General features: G+C 37.4%; 3 protein-coding genes across 3 annotated transcripts; 2 read left to right on the forward strand and 1 right to left on the reverse strand.

The window, feature by feature from the left end:
* Positions 1–889: 889 nt before the first annotated feature.
* LOC105447299 (alpha-ketoglutarate-dependent dioxygenase alkB homolog 4-like) lies at positions 890–4,808 on the reverse strand. Its single transcript, XM_030975271.1, has 4 exons — positions 4,514–4,808; positions 3,308–3,442; positions 2,560–2,805; positions 890–1,555 (listed from the first exon to the last, which is right to left on the reverse strand). Exons 2-4 carry the CDS (start codon positions 3,422–3,424, stop codon positions 962–964), a joined length of 957 nt encoding a protein of 318 aa, XP_030831131.1. The 5' UTR covers positions 3,425–3,442; positions 4,514–4,808; the 3' UTR covers positions 890–961.
* A 7,629-nt stretch (positions 4,809–12,437) lies between these two features.
* Positions 12,438–15,491, forward strand: LOC590176 (glutathione S-transferase theta-1-like). Its single transcript, XM_030974871.1, has 3 exons — positions 12,438–12,549; positions 13,798–13,885; positions 15,305–15,491. Exons 1-3 carry the CDS (start codon positions 12,438–12,440, stop codon positions 15,489–15,491), a joined length of 387 nt encoding a protein of 128 aa, XP_030830731.1.
* A 977-nt stretch (positions 15,492–16,468) lies between these two features.
* Positions 16,469–18,347, forward strand: LOC115920024 (glutathione S-transferase theta-1-like). Its single transcript, XM_030974878.1, has 2 exons — positions 16,469–16,669; positions 18,192–18,347. The coding sequence occupies exons 1-2, from the start codon at positions 16,517–16,519 to the stop codon at positions 18,345–18,347; spliced, it is 309 nt and encodes a 102-aa protein (XP_030830738.1). The 5' UTR covers positions 16,469–16,516.
* The last annotated feature ends 1,004 nt before the right edge of the window (positions 18,348–19,351 follow it).

The following is a 19,351-nucleotide window of genomic DNA, read 5'->3' on the forward strand; positions in this document are numbered from 1 at the left end:
ATATATTGTCTATTTAAGAACAAAGCTCAAACTAGATGTACATGTTTTCTGTCTTCATTCTATGCAAATGATGACAATTTAATGTGCTGGTGTATTTTATACACAATTGGAGAAGAAAAAAGTTTGTCCATTCTTCTTAAGGTACTATGAATGAATCAACCACCAAATTATCTTTTTCTTGTGGAAAACAAGCACTATGCAATATATTTCTGTGTTTATATTGATTATTGTAAAACTTCTATTTATTGATTAGCAGTGATGAATAAATTCTATTTGTATTTGTCACAAATTTGAAAGTTTGACTGTTTCAGTTCATGATGATGGTTGTGTTTGTTTAACAAAGGAAGTTACATAAAGATCTAAGTTTTAGCATTGCTTATAAAACATGACTAAGATCAAACATCAGAATATAATCCATTGAAAATCAGGCAAATAGAAAATGATGTTGTAAATCATAAAACTTATATTCTTATAAACACAGAGCTCAATGAATACATGCAGGACCTTTGTTGCACGCAGTTGCCCTTCATTTTTTTTTTTACTGACGTATCTGAATGAGCTGTAAGGGTTCTCAAGATTGAAAATCTTCCCTACAGGCATTATTTAGATGCAAGCATAGCAGTAATTCCAAAAGACACATCGCACAGATGATTATCCCGAGGTTATGCTAGGTTTCCATAAACTTATTTCAGAGACTTAAGATTTGACTTTTGACTTTTTGAGGCCAATGTGCACTGGACTCGAGACTTGTGTTAACCCAAACTACGTATACATTGTATTTGAAAATGACAGGTTTACAAAATCTTTATTATCTCCTTTTTAGAGGTGGGCCATACTAAAATATACTATAGGCACATAAACATATATATCCCATCTAAATGCATTGTACTGACAGTTATATTACTTTTCAAAGAGAGTTGCATCCAAACATCAGTAAGAGAAATATTGAACCAATGAACCTTCAAGGTACAACTGTTCCTTCGTAGGTCAATGCAATGTCTAAGAGTTCTTGACCAATTGCTTCTTTGCTCCCTCCGGGCAAGAATTCTGTTGCAAGCTCACGGAGGGTCACAGCGATGCGTCGAGATGTAATGGCTTCTCGTGGGATTGCGTGCTTCCACTTGTACCTAGCATCGTCACTCAGTATTATCAAGCTTCTCCTTGGCATTGGTATTAACAGTTCATGGACCAACCACTCTTCTTGCTGACCTCTGACATCATGATTGTCTTGACGATAGTAGGAGTTTGTTCCAGAATCACTGGGTGCTCCATGACTAGTAGCATCAGTTTCATATTTCAGGAATAAGAAAGTGTCTGAGAGTAGATTGATGGTGACGAGTCGGTTCCCCCAAAGCCAGAAGTCATCAAAATGAAGGTCTATGGCTGATCCTCTGTCGGGCGTGTACTCTAGATGGCACTGTTCAACAGGGAGGAAGTCTTGAAGCGTTGGGAGGCGTGTCATACGGGACACAAGTGGTTTGCTGAAGGCAGGTAGACCGGTGAAGCCACCTTGCTTGACTTTTCTACGCTTGAAGTTGGGTTTAGGGCCGTAGTCCTGTAGATGATATACATGGGAAATACAAGAAAGTGACATTGATTCAATAAAAATTTGTAGGGGGGAGGGAGAGAAAAATCTTATTTCATTGAACAAGAGATTTGTTAATCCCGTCATCCGTTACAATAAAAAATTATGTATATTTTTCAAACTACCCCAATGAACCATGAGCCCAAATAAACTCAAAAACAGTTTCCAAATGTTCTACTTATAATCTCTAAAAATCACAACAAATACATGCACTTTAAAGGTACTATGTCCCATTTGCAGGCCAAAAGAATGAAAAAGTTAAATTCCAACTGCATTTGAAAGATAATACTAATTTAGAACTTCCCTAAAAAAGGTGGGGCTTGAAAATGTCTTCACGTGGGAAAATAACGACTATCAGTTGTCAAATCGACTTTAGGGCTATAGAGCCTAAAAGTAACAGTCTTGATTTTCAGACAATTGTACCGAATGGTCATACGTTTTATGCTGCGCAAAGATTCAATCAGTTTAATCTTGGCCATCACAAGAAGTGGGTTATTGATGTAGATAAATGCTCATGTACCCTTTACAACTCTTTTCATTTATGTTATTACCAAAGAAGAAAAAAGCCAGTCAGTCACTCAATAGTGTCTGACAGTGAAGTCTAGCAAGTAAACGGGTTCCTTGCATAATTTGAATATGAGGAACACTGTTAACGTTTAAATTTCACAGATAGGACATACATGACATATTCATAATTCCTGCAAAGTTCTACAGAATTTGAGGTTGGCTGCAAAAGGGACATAGTAACCTTTAAGCTTAGAAGCCGGAATATTTATCATATTTGAGAATATGTGTACACAATTCACGCATTAGGTTTCTCCTTTCATTGTCCGTTCATGATACACTGACCTCAAACATGACAATGAAACAGGTCTGTATCTTCAAATAAATTCTCTAGAAAACAAGACTTGAAATTTAAAGTTAAAAAATAAATTAAATAACAAATAGGTAGTGATCATCTGACTGGAGCTTACCTGTTTGAATCTTCCTGACTGGGAGGATTTCCATGGACTCTCTTCAATCATGTGCACCATCTCCATTTCCTCTTCATCTGTGATAAACTCTGGTATCACCTGTATACCAGGCAACCTAAAGCCCTGAGTAGCGTGGTGATCAGGGCACACTGTGTCTGGTGTTGGCTGTTTTGTGCTGCTCTGTCCCATCTCTATGTGAGGAGGAGGCTGGATATTTCCACACAAGTAGCAGTATCTCCAGAGTGCCTACATAATAGAAATAAAAAACAAAGTGCCTGAAACTGATTTCATCCACTGGCAGTTTAAATTAAGGGGGGAGGAAGAAAACTTGCTTGTGCCCGTCTTTAAACCCAGTCTGGAATTTCTTAAGGATAGAGTTTTATTGACTTATTTTATTTTCTGTTTTGCTTTGTCACTCTTTTAAGAATTGTGCCTGTTATTTTACAGAACCCTACCCCCCCCCCCCTAATTTCAAAGATTTTACTACCCTGTGCTCACGAATGAAAATAATTATGAAGAATGTGCTCAGTATTTGTGCACACATTTTAATCAGAAATTAGAAGTAAGAATCAAAATAGATCTTTCCTTGTTTAGGAACAAAAATTGAGGGGCGAGGGGTGTATCAGATGATTCAGATCAATTGTCCTACAATGTCCAATGCTCACTATGTGATGCTGGTGTGACAATGTTTGTCATCTTAGCTGGAGGAAACAATTTTTTCAATGAAAAAGTATAAAATGTTGTTTACCTGTAAATATTCACTGCCCGTTGATGCATTCTTCACATGGATATCTTTGCCTTCACAGACGAGGCATGATCGGATTCCTGTACATCCGCATGGTCTTGGATAATGAAGATCTGCCATTTCAGTGAGTTACCTACGCTGAATAATAGACAGTTTGACATCAATTAATTAATCAGTCAATCATGATCATCTGATCATTGAATCAATCAACGACAACGACACTCAACAGTGATCATTCAATGATTCTTTCATCAAACCAGACATGCTGGATGATGATGTCAGTCCAAAATCTCCGGACTAATTGAAAGCACCTAAATGATTATACTGTTCAATATTTAGGGATCCAAAAGGAAAGAATATTGTCATTAGAAAATCCCCTTCTGTCTTTTATTATATTGCGTATAATATATATGGTGGTGTGATCAAAGTTCGCTTTCTCAAAAAATCGGTAAGATTTCAAAAATCTGATATCACCAATGAAAAGAGGATCATACAATTACCCAGAAACAAAATTTTCTTTGGAATTGGGTGTGAAATTGTGAAAATATTGACAAAAGATCAGCAAATTTTGCAGTCTTTTGCGTCCGTTCCGAAAATTATCAAATTGCCGATAAGGGTCTGGAAATCATCATTTTGAGACCAGATATCCTCAAATTTGTAAGTAGGTCTAATAAGAAGTGGTACCGACTAATTGTATGATATCTTGCCTTGTAAATTATTAATTTATCTTATTTTTGATGGATCACATTTTTGTATAAATCAGCTGTAAACCCCCATGCGTGAAGTTAGGTCTCGTTGTTTTAAGACTTTTTTTGATGAAGCGCGCATGCACGATCAGACATCAAATTTTTAGATTGCGACTATCTCTGAAATCCTTCGACGGTAAATTTTCTAGTTCACGACAGTAGTTGAACCAATTTTTAGTAAAAAACTATGCCGTCCATTTGGTAATAATTTAAATAAATAAATTTGTGTAGAATATGAGAAATCATAGATCGAATAGCACAGTTTGTAATATGTTCTAAAATGTCGGCGAACTTTGGTCACCCCTGGCCCTTCATACGCATCTAGATCTACGTACATAGTACATTTATTGATCTTGACACAAAATGCTATAAGTGGGGCACCTATGAAATATAATTGGCATAAAATGACATAAGAACGCATCTCAAATTAACTATAATCGTTTAAACTATAAATTCAAATTACCTTTTTCGTTAAGAATTACTTCAAGGTATTTTAGAGAAAACCCCTACCAGATAGGACCGAAATCGTGTAGCACATTTGGCACAGTCGAGGTAGAGAAAAATGTTGAACATAGACACCAATTTCTTGATGAATGATATATGCCTAGCCTGAATCTAGCTACCAAACTTTTGTACCCCTATATTCGACGTGAGAAAATAGCACACCATCAACGCTAAACCGGAGATGGTCATTGCCTTTCATTCTCACCCTCGCAAATATTTGTTGGGGTCGCACGAACTGTGTGGGATGCATGTAAGCGAGGAGGCCATATTATAGACAGTGGCGTAATGAGCAAAAACTTTTGTTTAGGGGGGGGGGGGGGAGAGAGAAAAATCTGTATCACCATCAGGTGGCATAGGCCTAATGGGCTATACAGACGCCAGAGGCGGATCGAGCCGGCGGAAGGGGAGGGGGCGGCGAAACAGCCGGCCGATAATTCGCCTACTGGGGAGGGGGGGGGGGGGGGGGGGGGGGCACTAATTTATTTATTTTGTTGCTCCTGAAAATTTGAAAATCGTGCCGGCCGATAATTCGCTCAGCCCCCCCCCCCCCCCCCCCCCCCCCCCCCCCCCCCCCCTTGATCCACCACTGGTGTCCAACAATATTTCACAAAATAACTAAGATTTCTATTGTGCAAAATGTATGACTCCGGAGAGTCTTTGCATTTTAGAGTACCTAGATAATATGCTTTCCATAATACTCTCATTATCTTAGCCTGCTTATTCACTCTTCAATGGACTTGAATTTCTCTGTGCATTAATTATACTATAATTACTTTTACCTCATTTATCTCAAATCTTTTTTTTTTGAAGAGCACCTAAAAAGATTGTAAAACAAAGGTGTTTTTACTTTTTAGTATTATTATAATCATGAAGTTTTTATCGTTATGCACATAATCAAGAAGCTAAGGTTACCTGTTTACGATCCAATTCCATATGGTGTTTTAATTATATATTATGATAATCAGAAAGGTTTGATTGTCATGCACATAATCAAGAACCCAACCTAACCTGTTTACAATTCTACTATTCCAAACGGTGTTTTTATTGTAGCTTGTTTTATATGCTAAGGATTATAATCAATCCATCGGAGTGAAAACATGATTGAAATTAGTACATTCAATCCATGATTGTGCAAATCGATATCTGGGGCAGGCAACGTTCGGTCAGATTTTAGCTTAATATTCAAACAACGTTTTGCGTATTTTTTTAAAGTTTTGTTAACAAAATAAGCTATAGACGCCCTGTATATATTTAAAATGTTGGTTTATTTGCTGAGAGAATATAAACAACATTTTACTGAGACATGTTGAATAAAAATGGTCTAATGGAAAAAGGAATAGATTAAACTTTTCTGATCATTATTGAATACAGGGAGGGCAAGTCCACTCTAATATTAAGTTAGCTTCATTAGAAGCAGACAATGGGTTTTCTGTTGTACGCAGAAAATCTACATTTTGTATTCTTTCATCAATATTCGACTTTAAATGCATTTGTTTTGAAAACCGTTGTAGAAATATGTCTTTAATTAGATCCTCTTCACATTATGATAAAATTTGAGTCAAACTTTTGGGGCGCCCAACGCTTAAGAGGCTCTACAGTCAGACGCATACAAAAATTAAATTTACACACTGACCCCCATTTCACGAGGCTTGTTTAAAGTTGATAAATGATTCAGTTAGTTGTTGACAAGTAGGTCAGGTTCTGAATTAATAAAATGATGTGCACTGGAGCCTTATCATGAACTCTGAACAAACTGATATAAAAATATATGATTACATTTACTCATCATGTATTCAGATGCACATACAATATAATGCAAGAATAAAAGTACAAAACATTTTTTTTTTAAATGTAGTAAATAATAATTTTGAGTTTAATTAGACTGTTTACTATCAAACTGCAGATTTTTGGGTCCAGTATGATGAATATATACTAAAATATAATTGTTATTTGTTTAGGGATATGAATTCGATCACGAGACATCGGACAGGTTGCACATTCCATTTGGTAATTGATCATATAATTTAGACTCTCGAATACAACAACAATTATTGATGGATCATATACATACAATTTAATTTCATCACTAGTTTTCAAACGAGAGTACACTCGGCGTGTGTCCTCGACGATTTGTTTGATATCAAGCGATTTTATCATTTTCTGTTACGATACAATTTTTTCAGATAATATATTCCCAATTCTTTTTGATACGTTAAAGTATGATTCGAAATCGTAAATAGTTACATACAGTTCGTACTAGGTGTACCCAATATTATTTTTTTTTTAAATGTATTTTGATGACGAATCATCGCCGAAAACTGACGACTTATGGATTGTTTCGCTGTCTGTTCCCCCACTTTCTGAATTTTCTTTCTCCCTCTCTCTCTCTCTCTCTCTCTCCTTCTGTAAGACATCCGTTCAGTGTTTGACATCCGATTAATGTTATATCAGTCGTTGATATATATATATATATATATATATATATATATATCTCCAGCTGTACATTAATGTTGTTGCCATGTTCACCCCTCCCCCACTCTCCGTCGTTATCTGCCCTCCACACACTTCCATAAGCTATACCTGAGTCTATATAAGCCATGCAGTCACCAACTTAATAACATAAAGAAAAAATTCAAGCAGTTGACCATCTCTTCCTACACCTTGTAGAGGCGTGAAATCAGCTTCTGATAATTAAGGATGAAGAACCTTTCTCACAGCAGACATCTCGATATACACGAGCAGCAGAATGTCTGGAGAAAGATATCCCCAACAGCCTGTACAAAGTGGTGCTGGACGTAGGTGGTTAACTATGGTCAGTTTGATGTCTGGAATTGCTTTCGTGTGCGAGTTGCTCCTGCAGAGCTCGAACTTTTGGCATCACATCCTTTAGCGACTGTGGACGAAGCATGGGTGCCTTCTGAGAGCAAGACTCCCCAATGGCGACCAGGTCTTGAAGTCGAGCGGCTCGGCCGATGAACACCAGCAGGACTCCTACAGAATAGATGTCACTGGCCTTGGACAAGGTTGTTCCGTCATCGACGACCTCGGGTGCGACGTAGACGTTTCCGCTGAGCTTCTTATGGTCTTCCATGACCGATTGCTTGATGGTTACATGTGGTGGAAACGCGATGGTGCTGACGAGACCTAGGTCTATGATACACCCGTACCATCTCTCGTTACGAAGCTCCAGGAGAACGTTATCAGCCTTGATGTCGTTGTGAAGCAAGCCGTTGGAGTGCATGAAGTGTATGCCTTCCAGGACATCATCAGCGATATCTAGCAAGCTGGGAGGAGACAGGAACGGGCTGGGGTTGCTCTCCATGATGTTGAGCAAAGGGAAGACCTTCCCTGTCTTCTTGTCTCCGATGAATTCTTGAACAATGCACATGTTCTCATCAAGCACCAGAGTACCGTAGAGTTTGGGAAAGTGGTTGCTCCTGGAAAGGAACTGTGAGACCACAGCTTCCTTCGTGAACTGACCGAAGTTGGCCCTTCTCTCAGCCTCAATCTTAGGTGGAGAGAAGTATGGTGGGATGAGAGGCTCCTTGATGGCAACGGTGTCCGAGCTGGCTGTAAGTCGAGCAAGCAGCACACGTCCAAAGGCTCCCCGCCCAATCTCCTTGAACTTGAAGTCGTTATCAAGAATGGATGTGGCATGGAAAGTGATGACATCATGCATGCTGAGCTCGGTACATGGGTTAGATCCAAGTGTGGCGATTACGGCTACATCCGCGATGGTCCTGACATCAAGAATTGGACCTTGCGTCTTGCCAAGATGCGCTCCTAAGCTATAAAAATAACAAACCATTGGGAGCATAACTAAAAGAATACTTTAACAAATTGACTGCTGAATTATTTCATTTTCTAATTGGCACTTATACGGGAGCAAACCGATCACCGTAGGCAATGGATTATGTTACTTTTTTGTTTTATTAGAAACAATCTCTTGTGGTGACTAATTACCCACCTGAAAATATCATCTCTCCATCTTCTTTAACTTAAATAAATATATTGATCTTTCATTACATCGAAGACTTTTTTTGCGGGGATCTACTTCTATTTAAAGGAGATTACGAGAGCAATGTGTAATTAGAGTTTATTGCTTCAAGCCTATTTGTTACACTAAGAAAATAAAGTTTTGATTTAGGAAATATCATTGTCTTCATCAGGAACATCGATTGTTTATAATGATGTGTAAATTCATTCATTTATTCATTGATTTATCTATTTGATTATTGATTTATTGATATACTTTTTTTATTTATTCATTCATTCGTTCGTTCATATATTAAGTAATATAGGGTACTTTCCTTTCAGAAGTAACTTACTTTTCGATTAGATCCCGTAGTCCCTGGTTCTTTTCCTGCAGCCTTTGACAATCGTATTCTAAACCCCTGACTTTCGTCAGAGTACACTGAAAATCTTCAGTACGATCAACTTCCTTTGGGGATGTTCCTCCTGCGTTCGAGAGATTCTTGAGTTGGTTCGTAAGGTTAGATTTCTCATCGAGTTCTTTAGTCTGTTCGGATTTCCCTGATCTCTCACCCTGCAGCGAAAAAAAGACGATTATTTTCGTGAACAGAATTTGTCTTTATTCTTTCCAAACGTTTTCCCCATTATGACATATAATTCCCTATGCACTTTAGGGCTATACGTTTTAACCTGACAATCCTCTTCAGCGGTCAGATTCGGGATCGATACGATTTAATATATATAATAAGGAAAAGTCTAAAAAGCTTAAGGCCAAATAAAAAAACAAACATGTTTAGCGTCCTGTTTTTTCGAAAAATAGGAAGGAGGAGGCCCTTTTTTTTTTCTTTCAAAATGGCCGCTCGGTACATTTTCCCTGACATTCGGGCTATTTTTCAAGTTGGCGGCCGACATTTTTTTTTTGTCTTTTCATGTTTTTTTTCTTTAAAAAAAAAAAAATAAATAAAAAAAAAAAAATTTAAATTTAAAAAAATTAAAAAAATTTAAAAAAAATAAAATTAAAACAAAATAGGAGGCGGCCCCCAAAAAGGAGGCGGGCGGGGACGCTAAACTTGTATATTTTTTTACATGGCCTAAAGTCGCACAATACACCATAGTTGTTTGCTAAAAATGTGCCGTGCCTTCTTTTGCTATGATTATATCTTGGCGTAATATGCAAGACGGGGAGTAAGTCTTTTCGCCTTTATTCAACCATTTTAATCGTATTGAAATATATCATAATTTGCGTTTGTCTCATGAAGCATCTTGCTGCTTGGGTCGTTTCGGGGCTTGTTGAAAAAAAATCATAACACTCTTGCGTCATGTTATACAATAAGGAGATAATGCTTGGAACAGTTCAGAACATACCTTTGACAGAATTAATTATAAGCATGATAAGCAACTACGGTCGAAATAGTCTTAGCTGGTGTTATTGCAGTTTTAACTCTGGAATGTGTTTGGGGAATGTCTGATAAGTTCCAGAGAGGTAGAAGCACAATTCAAAATATCGCTTTTAATATTCCTACCTGATTTGGAACAACTTTGCTCTTCTTTCTCCTCGGAAACCACCGTCGTTTGATAATATTGGGCCAACAATTGGTCTGAGATTCTTGGACATGAAGGAGCTCTGCTTCCACAGTCTGTAGGAATTCGAATAGATGTATATGAATGAGTGAATAAATGAATGAAAGTGATTGGATGAGAAATATGTGAAGGTCAATTCCTTGCGAAGTAATCATATGTCCATTTATTCCCAACTATCACATTCTTATAGTATATTGTAAAGGTCCAGTATTTATATGACACCATCGCAAAGACTTTCGGGAAATTAACTCAAGGGAATATATCCTTTATTTTATCCAGTAGAAATCATGTTTAGATGACGTAATAATTGTAATATAGACAAGGCTATTCAAATTGCTGTAGATTGATTTTGCGAAAGTCATTGCAATCAAGCTATAGGCACCAAGCTTTTAATTACAGGGGCAAAGCAGTGCCTCTTGTTGGTGTGGAATGATCTCCATCAAAATATTATATTTCCATTGATTCCTTCACCTTAATTTTTATATTCAACTCACCTGAATGTAGGTCCGCGCAGCAGTCAGGTCAGAGGTCAATTGGATGACCTTTTCTTTCCAAGAAGACTCGACCTTTTCACACCGAGAGCCCATCTCCTTCCATGTTGATCTGATGTGCTGGAGCGCATTCTCTGGAAGAGCTATCTCATCTTGAGGATCCATCTCATTCGCCAAGTTTATGAACTCCTGAGAGAAACACATATTAAATACGTATAGATTCGTATTCCGAAAAACAATACTGATGAAGATGGATAAGAACGGCATAACAAAAAATGGCTTCTTATCATAAAACTTTGACAAAAGATCAAAACTGTAATCCTCTTACATTCAGTGGCCATGGCCTTCAAACGGAGGGGCTGGGGGGGGGGGGGGTGATGGGGGCGTTTTCGCCGGCTGCCTTAATTCTGACTATGCCACAGTAAATTTGCGTTTATCCATTATGTTTAAAATGCTCTCTTTGCCAAACTCTTTTGTAGTCCAGAGTGGACGCAATATTACATAATGCTTGTAGACAGTGGTTGCATGATATTACAACTCAAATTATGTTAGCATGAATAATTTTAATGTTCAACAATAAGGGATAGAGCAACATCGATCTGGCGCTGCTCAGTGGCTGCCGGGCTCACGATCAATTGGGCAAAAAGAATTTCCGTTCCGGTTTAATAAAATTTGGATTGGACTATTAAGCTATTATTATTATTATTATTATTATTATTATTATTATTAATATGTTGTATGATAGATGAATCAATTCAAAGAAATTTTGCGTTTAGCATATATATAGGGCACTGGTTCCATGCTCATTGCAGTTACAAGATGTACCGTAACAAAATAGTATTACTAACTATATACTTACGACCCCTCACATTCCTCACCTTTGTAGCTAGGAAAAAGACGTCCACATAAAGTGTCGATAAATAGTCTCTGGTCGGCCTTATTGTTGGTTGGACGGCTCCTAGCTAGCATTTTAAATTTTATGTTTAATTGTTTACTTATTGCGATCGTAGTAACTATGATTGTGATGTCACAAAAGGGCGATGAAACTTTCAGCCAATCACGACGCTTAAACAAGTAGCTGCGCAATCATGTCTTTTGAGCTGATTGTGATGTCATAATGAAAGTGCGAGAAATCCTTTCAGCCAATCACAACGCATTGGTGTGTGTACGGTTTCATTGATTGTGATGTCATAATAGGAGAGAAATAACTGTGAGCCAATCAAGATGCGTAAAATGCAACCTTGCAGCCTTGCTCCTGCACGCGCTCAGACGTAAAAGTGCAATAAACTTTTAGCCATTCTAAAGCAAGAAATACAAAATCAATTTCTATTTCTTATTTGTATTTTCCTTATTTATCTATTTCTATAATTTCTATTTCTATTACTAATTCAATTTCTGTTTATATTTCTATTTTTATTCTAATGGAAGACCGTTTTGGTATCTCGCTATGTGATTTGAAATGTGGCGTATAAAGGTGTTCACGGGGTGAACATCCACTAAAAATAATTTCAACTTCATTATTTTGTCTGCTGCGGTCTCGTTCTCAGAAAAAATATTAGCGATATTCTTCATGCGCGCGATATCGTGCATGCATATCAATGCATATGGTGCACGTCGCGCACGCGCGTTGTACTTACGTACTGGCGTAACAAATCTCAGAATAATTGGTGTCCAGACATCGCACTAACGTCTAGAGGGGGTGTCATGTGCATTTTAAATTGATGCACGGTTTTTTTTTTGGAGGCATAGTTTAAAGGTTTGTGTAGATTAAGGAAGGTTATCACCTGCCAGTAAAAAGCATCGTTATTTCTACCATTTAATGCCTAAATAAGTTGCAAAATGTCTGTTAAAATATTCTACGACGTACTGTCGCAGCCTGCGAGGTCGGTGTTGATGTTTGTGAGAGCAAACAAGATCCCATACACTCCATGTCCAATAGCCATACGAAAAAGTAAGTGCACGTTTTTTTGCTTTTGTAACTATTCTAACAAAGTATGGTCGAAGTTAGAGTTCTGGATATTTCGTGATACGGGGGAAAGGATCAAACTTACAAATCAAAATAAATTGTTTGGATTTTGCGGTAGCAATAATAATGCACTCAACTGTGTTCTGATGGTTGTAAGACAAGAGATATTTTCAGCTAAATTACGAAATCAACTACCATCATTTGATATAATTTTATCAGCTGTAAAACGTTATTATGAAATGGAAAAATATATATACCAAACAAATCTCAGAGAGAATAAATTGAAAAAGAAATGGTTTCACTTTAGAAAATATTTTGAGAGTGTTTGAAATGTGCTAACATAAACATGATCATGTATTTTATGTTTGGTATTTTTTTATTATATATTTAAAGTACTAATTTTGTCATAAAAGTTATTATGGTTATTATCTGTGTCAAGCCATTATGTATGGAAATTATTTCTTTAAGTATTAGTATATGATATATGGATATGCTGTATATGATGGAATTTGTTTTGAAAATAAAGAACCCTGTGGAAGGGGGGGGGGGAAGAAGTGCACGTACTAATTCTATCTATTTCTCTGCCAGAGTTCGGGGGGGGGGGGTGTGTATCGAGGGGTTCTGCTGAATGTCGATTGAAAGACATGGGCCTGCCCTCGGGCCCATCGGGCCATGGCACACATAGCTGCATTACTATCCTGGCCAGTGGCGTACGCAGGATTTTTTCAAGAGGGGGAGGGGGGGGGGGTTAAAATCGGGCCCAAAATTTCGCAACGACTCAGCTTTATTATTTTGCTCCCGAAAATTTTTATATTCAATTTTTCTCGAAAGCAGAAGTGTTTTAGGGTCTAAATTTTCTAGTTTTTATACGACATCCACAGGGACATCCAAATATATCAAAATTGTAAAGAATCACTGTACACTCAATTTTCAAAATTGTCCAAAACTTTGTATTATTATTTACCTTTAATGTTAAGTGGAAAACACTCCATCCCTCGGATAGGACGTTACATGGAGACCCCGTGTAGAGAAGAGTCACTACCTTTGCACGTTAACAACCTACTGCACTATTTGTATAAGAGTAGGGGGAAACCCCGGTGTAGTGGTCCACCTGTAATACTCTGTAATACTCTGTAAAGAGGTCTGTATTCAAAAAGGAAAGAATTTCCATCTCTTTATTCTGTTATCTTTTGTTCATTGCCATGCCCTGCTTTGTAACCTTTGACCTTTTAGGTGAGCACCAATCCAAGGAGTATGCAGCCGTCAGTCCAATGATGAAGATTCCGGCTATGCAAGACGGAGAGTTCAAACTCACAGAGAGGTATGGATCAACAACACTGCCAGGTGCCGGAGACACATGTGCACCCAAAATTTTAGTCCCCCAAATTTGATGGGGGCCAACACATACAGTCCTTAAAAATTTCAATGTGGACACCCTCACAAAACAGGACACGTGGGAACCTCATATCTCATATTTAAAACATTCATAACTTTCTCATTATCGATCTGCTTCATTTTAAACTTTTGCCATTCTGTAAATCTCGTTATTACTAGGGTTAGATTGCTCTTTAAAGCAGCTCTTTAAAATGAAATTCACACAAGGGCCTAAGCCATTGTTTTACATGTTTCAGCATTGTTTGTGTTAGGTAAGAATTCATATGAGTACTACAAAATGAAATACTATGACATGTTTGTTTTTTCTTGATAGTCCAATAGCCAATCTTTGATTATTTATGGTTTAGATAATGTGATTGGATTATTCAGATGGTTTTTATTTTGATCATGGTGCAAAAAAAAAAAACCTGTCTGAAATTACTACTGTGTAAGGTACTGAGGCTGCTTGGGATAAACCGAAATCCTGTTAGACTAAAAGCTACAAATTGTGATCAATTTTCTGCAGTTTTGTGCAGTTTTTGTATATTATTTTTAATGAATTGATCAGCACTCCAAAGATTTTATTTGATGCCAAAATCTCTGATTGATGCAATTCGAAATAATTTTTTCCTGCTCTGAATATTACAGGTTCACAGAATGGAAAAAAATTGTTATAAACGGAATTCAGAACCATTTTGTGCGTTATCTGAACAATGCAGTATTGCAATAGTGTAAAAATTTGTAATCGATGTAATTTCCAACAATTTATTCATTCTTTGATCAATGCATTAGCGCAAAAGTGAACAATTCTTTTATTTCTGTGAACAATGGACTATCACAGTTAAACAATAGTTAAATATACCATACTATTACGATTTCTGCCGGACGCCAAGAAGGACGCTCTCTGGGACTGCCATATTGGGCAAATCCAAAATGACCGCCATCTGAGTTAAAGGTCATGTGTAGTTCCAAAAGGAGGCGTGTCGCACCCCACACCCCCCCCCCCCCCCCCCCCCTTTGGAGACGCCCCTGCCCATCTAGGGCCTACGTCGATGAGTATCTCGCCTGGCAACACATGAACACCAGAATCACTGTTGCAAAGGTCTTTTGGAAAGAGGTTAGTCCAAGTTCTGTACAGATAAGCGCACATTTTCCAAGGATTGTTCGAAGAACCCTATAGACAAGTGCTTTAGAGACAATTGCTTTGTGTTCAAACTTCCATCAGTTAATAAACACCTTGATATGAAAGTGTGGGGTCACCCATAATACTCTTGACCACAAAGTTGAAATGCAATATACCATGCATATTCCATTCATCTTTCTGCTTATATCCACTTATCTTCCTTCATATTCCCGGCTCGCAAAGTGCAACCATCACAAAGTATCTTCATGAAAAGTTTGACTGTGCGGATCACTGGTTTCCCAAGAGCCTTCAGCAGAGGTCAAGGATCAATGAATATTTGGATTGGCAGCATTTCAATATGAGAGCTCGTGTATATAATGTATTTTGCGCAGAAGTGAGTCAAATATCAAATTGCGTGCAATTTCAGTGAATTGTAACAGATTGTTTTGTATTGCATTCAATTTGAATAAACATCAATGCTCATACAGCCATAAACACATTGGATCATGTATTTTATGGAAATCATAGAAATTATATCATTGATTGGGGGATGGGTTTTGGGGGGTACTTATGAATGCCAGATTGGGCTTAAAATGTGGGGGAGGGGCATGGGCAGACTGTGCCCCCCCCCCCCCACCACCCCCCCCTTCGATCAACTACTGAGGTAAAGTATCAGTAGTATCAAAGACCAGAGGGTCAGAATCAAGTACTGCACTGAAAAGTACTACCAACTCATATTTACCCAGTTCCTAAATCTAATATTGTACAAGATAGATAACATGCAAACCCCTACAAATAGGGTTTACATTACAATTCACATCGAGGGCTTGGTCTAATTAACTAAGTATATACAATGATCAATGATTTGTACATCTAACTTTTTGTTTGTCATGTTTCCACCTCATTCTGAATCTCTGTTTTACTCCGGGTTTACTCTGTCTGGCTCTGTCTCTCTCTCTCTCTCTCTCTTGGTCTCTTTCTCCCTAATTTATCATGTTTATGTGTATAAAACATTAAACAAGTCTTGTTTTTCATTCTCTTTCTCGTATCCCCCCCTCTCTCTCTCTCTCTCCCTCTCTCTTTCTCTCTCTCTCTCTCTCTCTATCGCACTTTCCCTCTCTCACTCTTAATATTCTCCCTCCTCTCTCACCCTATGTCTCTATTTTCCCTCTCTCCCACACCCTGTTCCTCTCCCTGCCCCCCTCTCTCTCCCTCGCTCTGTACTAGTATGGCTAGGAGGTATTAGACCACCCAGGGAGGTCACTGACAGGTGGCTATCTCATCAACTCAGCTCTCAATTAACATAAGAAAAAGAGGATCATGAGGGACCAACCGACACTGATTAGGCATTGTTTTCTACATAGAGGGAGCAAGTAGCTGCAAGTAGTACAGTGGGGCTTTAAGTTAAATAACACCCTACCGGTCTCCTCCTTTTCACAGGTGATCTTCCCCCGGATGACGGGCACCCCACCAGACCCTGTGGCCCTTGCACCAGACATCCAGAGAATGGAAGAAACCTTAGACAACTTAGAAAAGCACTTCCTCCAGGAAAAACCTTTCCTGTGTGGGTATGATATCAGCATCGCAGACCTGTTTGGCGTCAACGAGGTACCTTGATGATTTACATGGACCAGTTTTGGAAACGCCCCCCTCTCAAAAAATGAAATGGAAGCTCTTATTACCAGTCATGTGAAAGAATATGTTTTGACTAATACGTCATACGTGACGATACAAATTTTGACGGGAAACCGCCTACTTATTGATAGATTTGGTAAATTATTATATATATCCGGACTGAATAGATATAGGGTAGTACCATATACATCTTTCTGTGTACAGTGCTTATCACTTTACCAAGACTGGGCCAAATTTCTTATCATTTTGATGATTCCGGAACCTTGCAGTATACACCAATACTTATATGCTAGATGATCAACCTTACCGATCGATTCCACAACGTTTCTTTCACAATGCAATCGCATGACCAGAACTGGTCTATACCTTCAACAACTAAATTATTCATACCTTTACCTTGTTTTGTAAGTTTTAAAGTACCGGTATGTGATAAATAACTTGTCCCAATTTATGTTTCTTAAGAATGTGACATGAAAGCTTACACTCAAAAGTATTCAGCCAGTCCAGCTTTCTTTCTTGAGTAACAAGAAGAAGAAAAAATACATCAAAATTGCAAGCGGTATAAATAATTTGGTTGTCAAATGTATAAAGATTATTGAGGTATATACATGTACAATGTATATTTAAGTTATTCTGCGTCTTATTACGATAATTATTAGAAACAAGAAGGTCATTCTGTATTTCTTGTAGCTTTGCAGAATTATATGGCACATAAAAAAGTGACTAGAACACAAACTGCATAATTCATCTTCTCAGAACCAGAAAAGCATCTTCTAACACAGTGCTAATACATGTACCTTTACGGCTCCCAACAGATTTTCCAGTGCATCTATAAGTAATCTGATTCATCTGAATTACATTAAAAGAAAAATTGGGCATAATGGAGGCAGTTGGGGTATGCGAAACCTTTAGATTATAATATCATGGTTCTTCCTCCGTGTAATTAAATTGTGATTTTAAACAATTATGTGTTATATCTTGAATAAATTTGATGATTTCTTTGTTTTAATGTAAATAGGCTTAATCCCGACATATGAAAACATAGAGTTTGGGATGTGAAATTACATTGCTGAAAAGGTTGAATATTGATGTTCAATTCCGTTGAAGGTGGAACAAAATTAGTTACCAGATTGCTGATTCTGTTATGTCAGTTTGACAGAATAGAGCAAAAGAAATGTCCGGTGAAAAGGATTGCATTTCAAATGCCCTCATATTCAAAATATATATAAAGAAATAGCTGAACTGTTTGGACCAAACCTTCTTGCCACTGATTGCCAAATGTGTTTGTAGTCCTATATGCAAATTCCTGTGTGTACTGCATGCGGCTTTAAGCAATTGCGTCAATAATTAGTTATCATTTTGATAATCACAAATCTCAATATACTCTATAATGAACCTTTTTCAATTGCATCCAGAAAGTTTCTTTCATGGTGTAATTGCATGACCAGTACTCGACTTTAACTTAAAATATTTAATCTTTTTCACAAACCAACAGGTTATACAGGTGGAACCCTGCGGCTATGGCACGCTAGACAGAAGACCAAAGCTGAAGGCGTGGATAGGGAGAGTGAGAGAGTACGTACAACCAGAGATCTTTGACGATGTCTCGCAACTCATCTACAGACTCGCCAAAGCAAAACAAAAGCTGTAATTTGTTATAAAAAGTAGATGGTACAAGTGCATGTGTTTCATAGGTTACTTTTCATATGAATGACAGAAGTGGACAATTTTATGAAGGGGAAAATTATTATTATTGTTATTGAGCTGCTTATTGATTTTTGTTGGAAGGACAAAAGTGGCCAGATTTATTCAATTAAAAATCGATTTCATTGCCATCTGGTGGGTGATATGCCTATTGATTTTATTTTAAATGATGGTAGACCTGTATTCTTGTCATTAAATAGTTTTGGTTTCCATTTTGTGGGCTGGATTTTCTCACATACATGCAGTTTGCTTCTGCTGACAGTATTAGCTTGTAATTTCCAAACTTTGTGGTCCTTTATATTTCATATTTCATTTGACAAATAGATAACAATGGCCAGAATACTATGTTTCTTTTTTCTCATTGAAAGTTTTGAGGTTGAAATCTTATGATGCTGTGATTTGAGAGAGGTTTTGACTGATATTCAATTTACTGATTTCTAAGATGTAGAGAGTAAGCATAAAAAGTGTGCTCTAATTATCTATAAAACAAATTTGTATATCTACAAATTTCATATTTGTAAGAGATATTTTCTTTGGTGTATTCTTTTTTTTGTTGGGGTCTTGCTGTCATATTGACATGGAAGAATATTTGTATGATCTATAAAAGGCTTCAGTCCATCTATATAATTATGAGATTGGTCTCATGGTAATGGTCCATCTTCATGTACTTGTATGTATGGTACTGGTTATTATGAAATGGTACATCTATTTATGACATTGGTTCATGCTATAATTGTGGATGTTTGTATTAGCTAGACGTCATCATCAAATATTAAAATGTAAGGGGCAACACTGATGGAAAAGAGATGTATTCAACAGTTATATTCGCTCAAGAAATTCAGGTGTCCATTTGGATTTAGTGTGCTGTATAACCACTTCATTACAATGTATGTATGAGTTGCATATTATCACGAATTTATCAACACGCAATTTTTTTTTAGCACCTCAGCA

Source organism: Strongylocentrotus purpuratus, unplaced genomic scaffold (genome assembly GCF_000002235.5).
Source record: "Strongylocentrotus purpuratus isolate Spur 01 unplaced genomic scaffold, Spur_5.0 spur5_contig_867, whole genome shotgun sequence".
In the NCBI taxonomy this organism is placed as follows: domain Eukaryota; kingdom Metazoa; phylum Echinodermata; class Echinoidea; order Camarodonta; family Strongylocentrotidae; genus Strongylocentrotus; species Strongylocentrotus purpuratus.